The 13,654-nt window shown below is 38.1% G+C and overlaps 1 protein-coding gene across 1 annotated transcript; it reads right to left on the bottom strand.

Annotated features, from left to right (window-relative positions):
- Nucleotides 1–9,628: 9,628 nt before the first annotated feature.
- Nucleotides 9,629–13,582, bottom strand: LOC125275266 (nuclear pore membrane glycoprotein 210-like). Its single transcript, XM_048202062.1, has 3 exons — nucleotides 13,428–13,582; nucleotides 13,236–13,310; nucleotides 9,629–10,645 (listed from the first exon to the last, which is right to left on the bottom strand). The coding sequence occupies exons 1-3, from the start codon at nucleotides 13,570–13,572 to the stop codon at nucleotides 10,542–10,544; spliced, it is 324 nt and encodes a 107-aa protein (XP_048058019.1). The 5' UTR covers nucleotides 13,573–13,582; the 3' UTR covers nucleotides 9,629–10,541.
- Between the last annotated feature and the right edge of the window lie 72 nt (nucleotides 13,583–13,654).

The raw sequence follows: 13,654 nt of genomic DNA, 5'->3' as shown, positions 1-13,654 counted from the left end.
TTTGAAATGAGGTGTTTATAGGCTTTGAAGTCGAATAATGTGGCATATCTCCAAAATGCTGCAGTAAAATGTACTCATATGAGGTATGCATACTCTATGGGACGCCCCTATAGAAACTGACAATTATTTTTTTCTACTTATTTGAAATGAAGTCTTTATAGGCCTCCAAAGTCAAATAATGTGGCATACCTCCAAAATGCTGCAGTAAAATGTACTCATATGAGGTATGCATACTCTATGGGATGTCCCCTATAGAAACAAACCATTAGTTTTTTCTACTTATTTGAAATGAGGTGTTTATAGGCCTTTGAAGTCGAATAATGTGGCATATCTCCAAAATGCTGCAGTAAAATGTACTGATATGGGGTATACATACTTTATGGGACGTCCCCTATAGAAACAGACCATTTGTTTTTTCTACTTATTTGAAATGAGGTGTTTATAGGCTTTGAAGTCGAATAATGTGGCATATCTCCAAAATGCTGCAGTAAAATGTACTCATATGGGGTATGCATACTCTATGGGACGTCCCCTATAGAAACAGTTCATTGTTTTTTTCTACTTATTTGAAATTAGGTGTTTATAGGCCTTTGAAGTCGAATAATGTGGCATATCTCCGAAATGCTGCAGTAAAATGTACTCATATGAGGTATGCATACTCTATGGGACTCCCCCTATAGAAACTGACCATTATTTTTTTCTACTTATTTGAATTGAAGTCTTTATAGGCCTCCAAATTCAAATAATGTGGCATATCTACGAAATGCTGCAGTAAAATGTACTCATATGAGGTATGCATACTCTATGGGACGTCCCCTATAGAAACAGTTCATTGTTTTTTTCTACTTATTTGAAATGAGGTGTTTATAGGCTTTGAAGTCGAATAATGTGGCATATCTCCAAAATGCTGCAGTAAAATGTACTCATATGAGGTATGCATACTCTATGGGACGCCCCTATAGAAACTGACAATTATTTTTTTCTACTTATTTGAAATGAAGTCTTTATAGGCCTCCAAAGTCAAATAATGTGGCATACCTCCAAAATGCTGCAGTAAAATGTACTCATATGAGGTATGCATACTCTATGGGATGTCCCCTATAGAAACAAACCATTAGTTTTTTCTACTTATTTGAAATGAGGTGTTTATAGGCCTTTGAAGTCGAATAATGTGGCATATCTCCAAAATGCTGCAGTAAAAGGGATATTTATGAGGTATGCATACTGTATGGGCGTCCCCTATAGAAACAGACCATTGGTATTTTCTACTTATTTAAAATGAGGTCTTTATAGGCCTAATCAGATAGTAATCCTTATGCAGTAAGACAGTAACACAATTTAATTCAAGAGTAATTGTCATTATATATATATATATATATATATATATATATATATATATATATATATATATATATATATATATATATATATATATATATATATATATATGAAAATAACAACAGAGAGATAGAAAGAAATATTAGAAAGATAGACATTACAAAGAAAAAGGAAAGAGATATATTAGAAAAAAGAAAGATATAATACAAAAAAGAAAGATATGTTAAGAGAAAGAAAGACATTAGAAATAAAAAAGAAATAGATATATTAGAAAAAAGAAAGATATAGTAAGAGAAAGAAACATTAGAAAGAAAAAAGAAAGAGATGGATATATAATCGAAAGAAAAAAGAGAGATATATTAGAAAGAAAGAAAGAAAGATGTTTTATATATTAGACTGAATAAAGATAGATAGATAGATAGATAGATAGATAGATAGATAGATAGATAGATAGATAGATAGATAGATAGATAGATAGATAGATAGATAGATAGATAGATAGATAGATAGATAGATATGGGCAACTCAAGCGCTCTGAAAGCGCGTTCTCTCTCTGCTGTTCCTGAAATTACCGTATTTATAGTAATAGGCGCACACACTTTTTTTTTTTGGCGGCTGGCTTGACCGTGTATTTTCAAACTGCGGCTGGCTTGACCGCAGTCTGTATTGTCACATTTGTCAAATTCATGGGTCCATAACTTTAAAATGCTACAGTAAAAATGTCTGAAAATGTGCATGGTGACAGTCAAGTGCACTTGGAATAAGGCCCCAGAGCAACTTTTAACGCACCCATAAAGACAGCTGAGATATAGCGCCTCCAATTGGGCCAAAAGTGCAATTTGTCCTGTTACTGTATTGTCACATTTGTCAAATTCATGGGTCCATAACTTTAAAATGCTACAGTAAAAATGTCTGAAAATGTGAATGGAGACAGTCAAGTGTACTTGGAATAAGGCCCCAGTGCAACTTTGAACGCACCCTTAAAGGCAGCTGAGATATAGGGCCTCCAATTGGGCCAAAAGTGCAATTTCTCATGAAACTTTTGTCACATTTGTCAAATTCATGGGTTCATAACTTTAAAATGCTACAGTAAAAATGTCTGAAAATGTGCATGGAGACAGTCAAGTGTACTTGGAATAAGTCCCCAGTGCAACTTTGAACGCACCTTTAAAGACAGCTGAGATATGGGGCCTCCAACTGGGCCAAAAGTGCAATTTCTCCTGTAAATGTATTGTCACATTTGTCAAATTCATGGGTCCATAACTTTAAAATGCTACAGTAAAAATGTCTGAAAATGTGCATGGTGACAGTCAAGTGCACTTGGAATAAGGCCCCAGAGCAACTTTTAACGCACCCATAAAGACAGCTGAGATATAGCGCCTCCAATTGGGCCAAAAGTGCAATTTCTCATGAAACTTTTGTCACATTTGTCAAATTCATGGGTCCATAACTTTAAAATGCTACAGTAAAAATGTCTGAAAATGTGCATGGACACAGTCAAGTGTACTTGGAATAAGGCCCCAGTGCAACTTTGAACGCACCCTTAAAGGCAGCTGAGATATAGTGCCTCCAATTGGGCCAAAAGTGCAATTTCTCCTGTAAATGTATTGTCACATTTGTCAAATTCATGGGTCCATAACTTTAAAATGCTACAGTAAAAATGTCTGAAAATGTGCATGGAGACAGTCAAGTGTACTTGGAATAAGGCCCCAGAGCAACTTTTAACGCACCCATAAAGACAGCTGAGATATAGTGCCTCCAATTGGGCCAAAAGTGCAATTTGTCCTGTTACTGTATTGTCACATTTGTCAAATTCATGGGTCCATAACTTTAAAATGCTACAGTAAAAATGTCTGAAAATGTGCATGGTGACAGTCAAGTGCACTTGGAATAAGGCCCCAGAGCAACTTTTAACGCACCCATAAAGACAGCTGAGATATAGCGCCTCCAATTGGGCCAAAAGTGCAATTTGTCCTGTTACTGTATTGTCACATTTGTCAAATTCATGGGTCCATAACTTTAAAATGCTACAGTAAAAATGTCTGAAAATGTGCATGGAGACAGTCAAGTGTACTTGGAATAAGGCCCCAGTGCAACTTTGAACGCACCCTTAAAGGCAGCTGAGATATAGGGCCTCCAATTGGGCCAAAAGTGCAATTTCTCATGAAACTTTTGTCACATTTGTCAAATTCATGGGTTCATAACTTTAAAATGCTACAGTAAAAATGTCTGAAAATGTGCATGGAGACAGTCAAGTGTACTTGGAATAAGTCCCAGTGCAACTTTGAACGCACCTTTAAAGACAGCTGAGATATGGGGCCTCCAACTGGGCCAAAAGTGCAATTTCTCCTGTAAATGTATTGTCACATTTGTCAAATTCATGGGTCCATAACTTTAAAATGCTACAGTAAAAATGTCTGAAAATGTGCATGGTGACAGTCAAGTGCACTTGGAATAAGGCCCCAGAGCAACTTTTAACGCACCCATAAAGACAGCTGAGATATAGCGCCTCCAATTGGGCCAAAAGTGCAATTTCTCCTGTAAATGTATTGTCACATTTGTCAAATTCATGGGTCCATAACTTTAAAACGCTACAGTAAAAATGTCTGAAAATGTGCATGGTGACATTCAAGTACATTGGGAATAATGCCCCAGTGCAAGTTTTAACGCACCCTGAAAGGTAATTTAATTACACAATAGTCTTCTTTTATGAGATGATATCAGAACGTAAAAGATATTAAGATATTACTTCTTTTATTAAGATATTAAGATATTACTTCTTTTAAGAAAAAGTAGTGTGCATGCAAAGCAATGATAACATGATCATTTTGTATAATCATCCATGTTTGATGTTCTGGAGTCCTTCATCTGAAGTCTTCATAAAAGGCTGGATCCAAGCTGGAGCTGGAGCTGGAGCTGATAGTCTCTAGTTACCTTGTGATATTGAAATCTGTAATATTTGCATGAATAAATTTTTTATTCAATTGATTCATTAATGCATTCAAATGATGACGTGCAAAAAGAATGATGTAATTGTTTTTATATAGGCTACCTTTGTAATTGTACAGTAATTTTCACAGATATTTCGGTGTTATTTACATTTCAGAATAGTTTATTCTTTTTTTCTAAAAATAGACAATATAGCATAAAAAGCGTGAACAAGAGAAAAACCACACGCTCCTTCAAGTTGAGCTGATGACACGTTCAATAAACAAAGAATACTATAATTATATTTTAAGTGCCTTTACATTTTTGCAGCATATTTTCGCTGATATATCAGTGCTATTTGCATTTCATAATAGTTTATTTTCCTTTAATCCTGAAAATAGACACAAAAAGCAGAAAACAGAAAAACCGCACTGTCCCTAAACTGAGCGTGAATAAGAAGCTACAAACGCGGAAGCGTCGCGTCTTTTAAGGTGGACCGGATAGCGTCAATAAGAAGCTGCGAATAAGAAGCTGGATTCAGCCTCGTGTTCTACTAGTGGATCAGAACCTCTATGATCAGAACCTACGAGATCAAAGGCGGATATCGCGGGATTCACACTCGTGCGCTGTGTTGCTGATAAACTGGATGTAATTTAAGTTCTGTTGCTTTTATATGAAAATAAACATAATGAACAATACACCCAAAGTACTTGTTATTTATTTCCATTCGAAAGATGTGTGTATCAATCATTTTTACTTTAATTATAGACATGTTTTTATATATATATTTTTTTATAAATGACAACGTTCGCATAACCCATAGAGAGATCACTGTGTCAGAGAGTTTGGGAATATTCACACATTATTTTTACACATAAAAACATGATATTAGAGAAATCAAACATTTTCAATCAGATCAATACATCACGGTTGTTTAAACCAATAAGCTTTAAGCTGTGTCGTCAGCAAGTCGTTTCCCATCGTGCTTTTGGTCAGCGCAGTCGGTGGAGAGCAACTGCGCTCGACTGCAGAATCCGACACGTCCGCCTCGCACTCGCGAGAGGTTTTTGACACACGTCGGCATGACATCAGAGCAAGGCGGCCCACCCTCGGACACATTTCTAACCGGCATGCATCTCGCGGTGATCACCGGTGATCGGTTCTGCGCAGAATTTGCTCATCTCAAACAAGCCTTTTCTCATCGAGAAACGTGACGCACGTATAAATCCTCCTCCCCCTTTATATCTCTCACAATAATTTAAATGTAAAAAAACCTTTATACCTCATATATTTCAACGGGGCATCTTGCTTTATTAATATTTATTATAATTTTTTTAAATAACCAAACTTTAATAACATATGGATAGATCCCTGGAGTGCAGCTGATGACGCTTTAAAGTGTATGGCGGCATTTTAATGCCATTAATGACCGAGCGCACAATTGATGCTTGCGCGGGCAGTAAATCACTTCCGCGAGAGGATAACAGATCTGCACGCGAGGAAACGGGAGCCCGCGAGCTCATTTTAAACCCGCGCGCGCATGACATCTACTCTGCGCGCAGATCAAGCCCTCGCGTGCTCGGACAAGACTCGCAGCATGCGCGTCATCATTCCCCACACTCGCGCTCAATCTTCTATTTCGCTCGCGCGAACACTTTTGATTTTTGTCAGTCGTGGGGCGGGACTTTACTTATTTCAGTGTAAGCTCAAATGTCATTGTCAATTCAGTTTTTCCAGAAGTCTGTTTTGATTGGACGCCTGTTGTAAAACGATTATACATGGCTTCATCAATGGACCAGATGCAAGTGAGTTAAACTTTATTTATTAACTGATTGATTGCATTATTATTATAATATGGCCTTACTAGATACATTAACTTGATTTATTATTATTTTTATGGAGGTGTAGCTGCTGGGGAAATAAGAGAACACATAGCCTAGTTATATTTGCTGTAGTTCACCGCTACATTACCACTATACTTACACTAAACAGTATCTGTTTACCCAGCCAAAATTATGTCAGTTCTGAGAACTACAGAAATGTCAAAAGTGTCCATTAAATAGTTGTAACTATGATTCTAAATCCAGAATTGCTTCATGTGGCTTTGGATGAAAGATACATATCAACAAGAGTTGTTGTGTAAGCTTTTTGTTATCATTCTTTGTCAGTTTAATATATTATCAGGTTAATATATTTTCCATTAAATACAGTATAAAATGGTTTCAGCATTTCACTATGTTGAAAGGTTGCAGCTAAAGTTAAGATACAGTACACAGTATGAATGATCATACCCCCGAAACCCAATTTAGAAATCTTTATATCTAAGACATATTTAGTTTTTTGTTGTTGTTTTTTTATACTATTATGGGTAAACAGACTGTTCAGTGGAAGTATAATGATAATGTAGCAGTGAACTACTATGTGTTCTCATTTTTCCCCAGCAGCTACAGCTCCATAAAAATAATAAATCAAGTTAATATAGTATCTAATAAGGACATATAATAATAATAATGCAATCAATCAGTCAATAAATAAAGTTTAACTCACTTGCATAATAATAGTAAATACTATAGTGTTTTGGACCATACTATAGTAAAGTGTAGTATACTGTATACATTATACTATTTACAACACTTTGTTAATGAATGCTTCTGTATACAGTGTATTAACTATGATGAACTGATAAACTGTAATAAATACTGTTTAGGCTACTTTAGTTTTTACTACAGTAAACTCTAGTGTATATTGTAGTAATATACCCTATAGTTGTAGAAAATTACAGTATTTGGGTAAAGTCAATTTGTTTATATTACCCTCAACAACTATAGAATTACCACAGCAAATTAAAGTACTTTACTTTAGTATGGTTCAAAAACACTATAGTATTTACTATAAATTACTATAGTATTTTTTCATCTGGTCCAAGCCATGTCTAATCGTTTTACAACAGGCATCCAATCACAACAGACTTCCGAAAAACTGAATTGACCAATGACATTTGAGGTTACACTGAAATAAGTAAAGTCCCGCCCCACGACTGACAAAAATCAAAAGTGTTCGCGCGAGCGAAATAGAAGATTGAGCGCGAGTGTGGGGAATGATGACGCGGGTGCTGCGAATCTTGTCCGAGCACGCAGGGCTTGATCTGCGCGCAAAGCAGATGTCATGCGCGCGCGCGGGTTTAAAATGAGCTCGCGGGCTCCCGTTTCCTCGCGTGTAGATCTGTTATCCTCTCGCGGAAGTGATTTACTGCGCGCGCAAGCATCAGTTGTGCGCTCGGTCATTAATGGCATTAAAATGCCGCCATAAAAGTGACGCTAAAGGGAGCGAGGATATATTAGGTGTGTTCGAGCTCATGCAGCGCCGCACAGACCGATCGGCGGCTGACTTGAAGCAGTGCATTCCGGTAAGAAATTTTGTCCGACTTGAGACAGCGCCGACACCATGTGACTGTGACGTATAGCTTCAAAGTACCTCGAGAGCGATTCGAGATCAGCCACCTGAGGCAGCCAGCGCAAGTTTCTCAAGAGGAGCTGCACGAGCTCTGATGACGACACAGCTGTTTCACGATTGGCCGGATTCACCGCATGACAAAGATCACGTGTGTTTCGTGTTTATTGTCACACCTTCAGTTCCAGTAATGCTCAAAAATCTGTGTTTTTATAACAGTTAAAGCTCTTTTCATGTAGTCGCGATGTTATATTGTGTCATGTTTATCAAAATAAAACTGATAAAAAACGTAGACCCCACTACATTGGCATTTAAATAATATATGCTTATGTTGAACTTTATTCTTGTAAAAACAGACGCTGTAAACAGTACATAAAGTATTGAATGAAAATGTCTCTGAAACATCAGTGTATTAGTCAAATATTGCATTTATTTCACTTCAGCTGTGATAAAGTATGCAAACGCAGCGCGAGCGTCGCTACGGGAAGCAGAAAGTATCCGACTTCATGTCTCCGTTTTCAGCTCCTCCCCGCCTGCACACGGCTACTCTCGCCGATCGGTTGCATCCAGCCGCAGCCGATGTCGAACACACCTATCATTTCACTTGATTCAATTCCTCCGTCTCGCATATTTTCCTTGCGTCCTTCCCTCGCATCCTGAAGGGGTGGAGCTAAGACGCGAGGAAAGGAAGCAAGGAAAGGAAACGAGGATGCACAAATAAGAATTGAGAAGCACCCCTGGAGTACACATCATCATCTTATCTGAAGGAGACAGGACTAATAGAGAGAATATAGTTTTTAAATTTTTTTTATTATTATTATTTTATTTTTATTTATTATTATTTTTTTAATTTTAGCAATCTGCTAATCTTCTGATCCACACTCCAGTCTAGTAGGTGGCGGTAATCCTCCTAAAAGCTGGTTGCCAACCGCCAATCAAATCAAAAGAAGAAGAAGACATCATCAGCTTTTTGTCTTCAGGTGACCCTTGTTTGAAGTGTGTTTAGGTGTTTGTTACCATGACGTCCTTCTCTGACAAGCACTTTAGGAAGTGTGTTCCCCCGTGTCAGCGCTATCTGACACCGGACGATACACGATATGTGTGTTATTTACTCTAGTGAGTCTTCCGTTTCTTCCGGAACTCCATGCCGAGGTTGAGAGGTCTTGGAAGAAACCATATTTGGCTCGCATGAGCATAGATATGCATTGCTGCCTCCTATTGAAGAGACGTTCGTGGCCATTTCTCAATGGGTGATGCATCGATGTTAAAGACGGGGTGTATGCGGCTTCAGGCCAGGCCAGTGGAGCTTTAAACACTATGGCTGTGTTGCAAGCTTACCAGGCCGACCTACTTTAGTTGGCAGCATATCCTGGAGGATACAAACATTTGAGAGGCTGTTGGGAGTGTCAGGGAAAGTTTAGGTCTCATTTCTTGGTTTCATGTTGAAAGGGTGTTTGTTGTGAATATAGGTATAGTGACTGTTCATAATTTTTTTGTTTAGCTCACGGGCAGCATTTAAAAACAGCATGACCCCCTGTAGTGTGAAATCTACTAACCTTCAGATAAAAGTTAATATATTTCACATATTTACAACTTATTTGTAAATAAGTTGTTGTTGAGTGTTAGCATTAATGTTGAAAATTTATGAATATAATTTTTACTTTTTCATAATCTGCCTGTAAATGTTTGTATCCCACAGGATATGTCGCCAGTTTGTGGGTATAAATCAATTGAAAAAATGCTTTATTCATAAATCTTTATTTTTATTAAGTAAATGTAAGATAAACATTTACTGGACTGAAGCAACTTTGGTTTACTTGATTATTCATGCATAATTTTTTTAATGTAAAAACAAAATCTTTTTATATTTGTTCATGTTAATATAATATAAGTATAAAAAAATGCAGTTAGGTGATACTTAAAAAGAGCATATTTAATGTTTATAGATCTCATGCAGAAAAAAGCACATTGTAAATACAGACTGTTCTCAATGCACAAGCTATTATTTTTTTTTGAGGGAGGTATGATGGACAGAAGAGCAAACAATGACAAAGGCTCAGAAGTGGTTACATATACAGATTAAACTCAGATTATGACAGATATCACAATTCCTCAATTTATTCAGTGCAGAAGTTCTATGAGTCACATTATGGCTCTTGCTTAAAGGCAGATACTAGAAGAAAACATTATTATAACAGCATTTCTGTCTCACTTTAACAGGCTCACAAGGCAGAGGGCTTAACTAAGCCCTTAAACATTTTTAACATTCACATCAATAACTGAAAGTACCTGCACTAAACTCAAGAATTCTTCAAAATATTTAAAATCAGTATAATATTGTTCATGAAATTAAACTGGCCATTTATATTTTTGCAGATCAAACACTTGTAAGAGCACTTTGGACGGAATCAGTGGTTGCACTATTCACACAATTACATGCTACATAATCAAGCTGCAGTCTCACATTAGTTTTCAAAGGTTGTCCTGAGCTTCAAAGAAAAAAAGACAAACATTTAACATCACAACTCACTAAAACTTAGAATATCAAGCTATGAAAACTATTGGAAAAAGGCTACTGAAAATAATAATAGCAATAATTATAAATGAAAGCACACATCAAACATTTAAATAATCAAATAAAAGCAGACAAAACTATGCAGCCCTGACATATTTAATCAGATATGCAGCATTTCAGCAAACTTGGATTTAAATGAAAAAGCTATTTTAAGCATGTAAGCAATACTCTTGCACAAGTATTTTCCAGCATGCTTATACTCCTGTATCCAATGGTAAGGCACTTTCTGCGGTCTTCAAGTGGAGAAGGTTTATCTGGAGTTGTAGTCTGGTGAATACAGACGTAATCTTGGGCTTCCCTTCATGTCTGAAGACACGCTGTTGTTGAAGGGGCTCTCAGTCAGCTTAGCTACACCTGCAAAAAAAAAAAAAAACAGCAACATTTACAATTCTAAGTCAGTAATCAAAATCTACAGGAGGTTACAAATCTTCCTGAACACCAGAAGAAATAATAATACAAGAAAAATGTGGTAAAGTCTATCAGATAATTTGCATGTTATTAGGGGGACGGGGTTATGATGAACCCACCCCCAGGACAGAATGAGCTAATGTTGTTCTAGCAACATCAAGCCAGTAGTTTCTGACAAATGTGTGTGGGGAATCCCAGCTTACAGCAGAACAAACGTCCTGCATTGAAACTCCCCTACTTAGAGCCCAAGCGGCAGCCAGCCCAGAGTGAGGCCCCCTGAAGGCCACTCCTTCTGAAAGAACTGGCTCTGTCCATGAAAGCCCGCAGGGCATGCACAGGACACAAAGAATTCAACCTCTGATTCTCTGTGGAGGAGAAAGGGGGTGGGTGAAAGGAGGATCAATCACATCACACATAAAAGCTGGGAAGCATTTAGGGCTGGGTTAGGCCTAAGAAAAACCTTATCACCACTGAGAAAGAATTTCGCACGAGGAATGCAAATCAGAGTGCTTGCAAATCACTGACACATTTGACTGAGGCCAGATCCAGGAGCAGGGCTGTCTTGAAAGACAGCAGCTTAAGGGAAATGTTTCCCAGGGACTCAAAAAGCTGTTGTGACAGAGCCTCTAGCACCATGGAGAGGTCCCATTCCAGCACAGATTTTCTAGACACAGGAAGGGAACGGTGAGCCCCCTTCATGAATCTACGAATGAGGGGGTGTTGCCCCACTGTTGTGCCATCAAACCCAACATGACATGCAATGATAGACGGCAAATAAACCTTAGTGGACAAACACTTACCAACATACATAAGGTCTTGCAAAAAGCTATATCAGGATCTAGAACCTGCTATTCTTAGCATGGGCTAAGCCCGCCTCCGCACATACAGAACACTCTTGGACTCAGAGAAAGCACGAAATGAAGAACTGGGAATTCGTAACATATGCTTTGGTAGGCGAAACGAAGTAATTTCCTGTGTTGAGGATAGATTCCTTATGTGGAAGAAAGCATCCTTCAGATCAAATGATGTGAATCATCGTTCTGATGTATTGAGCGTGAGAGAGAAACTTGAAGAGTGTTAACTTTCTGAAGTTGTGTTTCCTGCAATGTTTGTTCAAAAGATCCAAATGGGACGAAGAGAGTCATCCTTTTTTGGAACCAGGAAATAACGGGAATAAAACCTCTGTTGGCACCTTACCGCCCCCTTCTCGAGAAGGGAGATTTCATCTTTCAGAATATGAGCTGTCAGAATATCTCTCCTCTGTGTGAAAAGAGATAAGTCAGCTGAAACACTGGGGTTTTCGGAGCAAACTGAAGTCTTCTGAAGCCCTTCTTTACAGCATGAATCACCCATTCGGCGGCTGACACAGACATGACACTCGCAAGACTTCCCACAGAAACCAGAGAATAGCTCAGAACTGCTGATGCAGTTGGTTCTTTCATTTGTGATACAATGGCGCATTATGTGGACAACTTTTGTTGGGTGACGTGGGATTGCTGAGAGATGTTCTCTCTTTTTAACTAACATATTGGATTCGTTAGATTTTTTTTGTGTTGGGGAACACTGGGGCCTGATGCCCTATTGAATTTGTGAGATGTACGGAGCTGTGTGGTAACTGCTTGTGCACACCTTCTCACCGTTTTTCCCTTTAGAACAAGGAAATCCCCAACACGTGTAGGAAGGGGGCACTCTAGGAAAAGTGAAGCCTCTTTGAACTTCAGGTGGGCACCCACTAGCAAGGGGAGGCTGACCTTGCCAACAGATACCCTCATTTTTTTGAACAGTAGAATTAGAAGAGTAGAACAGGCATCCAGTGGATTGGAGGAAGTGAAATTAGGGGGTTTCTTGGCCACGGCCGCAGCAAAGAATGTTTTTCCCAAATGTTTTGTAGGAGGGAGGTTATCGTCTTGCATTGGTGACTTGCTGCGAGGTTTAGCTCTGTTTAGACCCTGGAAATTTGACCCATGGCGGGAGGGTTAGTTGGGCGTTAAGGGGGAACCTCGTGTGCCAGATTTCCGGGGAACACAGAACTTAAACACCTCGTACTCTTTCTTTTTGTCATCATTATGCTGCTACATCAGGGCGACTGGAGAAGAGGGCTTGATCGGCCTCCACTGTTGCTCCTTCGGCTGGTAAACAGAGTAGGGAGACATAAAGAGCTCTGAAGGCTAATGCAGAGGTTTTGTAAGAAGCCTGGTGGATCGATGCAGAGAAGTGAACCATTTTCCTTTTTTGGTGCAAAAATATTTTGCAAATGCTATAAACTAACCTCGAGAAACATAATAAAAAAATCTGAAACTGCATTTCATGACCCCTTTAAGACATCTAAGGAGAGGGTGGAAAAAGGGTCCATTTATAATAAATGATATGACGGCTTTAACTGAAATAATAAACATCCCTTTACTACCTTTAGCACACAAAAGAATTGTATTACACATTTTGCACTGCAAAAAAGAGGTCAGGTGTTAATGGAGCAGCATTTATTTGGTTTATATTTGGTTACATTCTTGCAGGAGTATTTTCCAGATGCATGTACCTGTGGGAGGCGGAGACTTCTGGATGAATGCAGGATGATTAACAGGATCTCTTGGAGAAAACAGCACATGGCACACTATAGAAAAAGATAGAAAATTGTTATAAAAAGAAATATAAAAAGATACTAAAGAAGAAATAATCACTGTCCTAAAACCCATTATTCATGATATTAAGTGTTTATTAAAGCATTTACCAATGATGACAACAGCAGTGGCAGCCAAGAGAGCAAATAAAGTGAAGAACATCACTTGATAGGAGTCAATAAACTGCTGAAGAATATTGGGCCCATCTGCTCCATCTACCATATGTGCTGCAAGAAAAGGTGAAGAAGCATGCATTTATGAGCAAAAAATTCAAAACAACCAAAGTGTCATATTTTTACAAAAATGGTCATTTTCAACCCTCATTCTGATCCTCTGT

This window comes from Megalobrama amblycephala, linkage group LG9 (genome assembly GCF_018812025.1).
Source record: "Megalobrama amblycephala isolate DHTTF-2021 linkage group LG9, ASM1881202v1, whole genome shotgun sequence".
Taxonomy (NCBI): Eukaryota; Metazoa; Chordata; class Actinopteri; order Cypriniformes; family Xenocyprididae; genus Megalobrama; species Megalobrama amblycephala.
This window is presented reverse-complemented; position numbering and strand designations above follow the sequence as displayed.

Excerpts from the sequence above, each read along its gene's own strand:
- LOC125275266 (XM_048202062.1), bottom strand. The coding sequence starts at position 13,572 with ATGCATGCTTCTTCACCTTTTCTTGCAGCACATATGGTAGATGGAGCA. Across the intron at positions 13,311-13,427 it reads CACTGCTGTTGTCATCATTG|TGTGCCATGTGCTGTTTTCT; the intron begins GTAAATGCTTTA and ends CTTTTTCTATAG. Across the intron at positions 10,646-13,235 it reads GAAGTCTCCGCCTCCCACAG|GTGTAGCTAAGCTGACTGAG; the intron begins GTACATGCATCT and ends TTTTTTTTGCAG.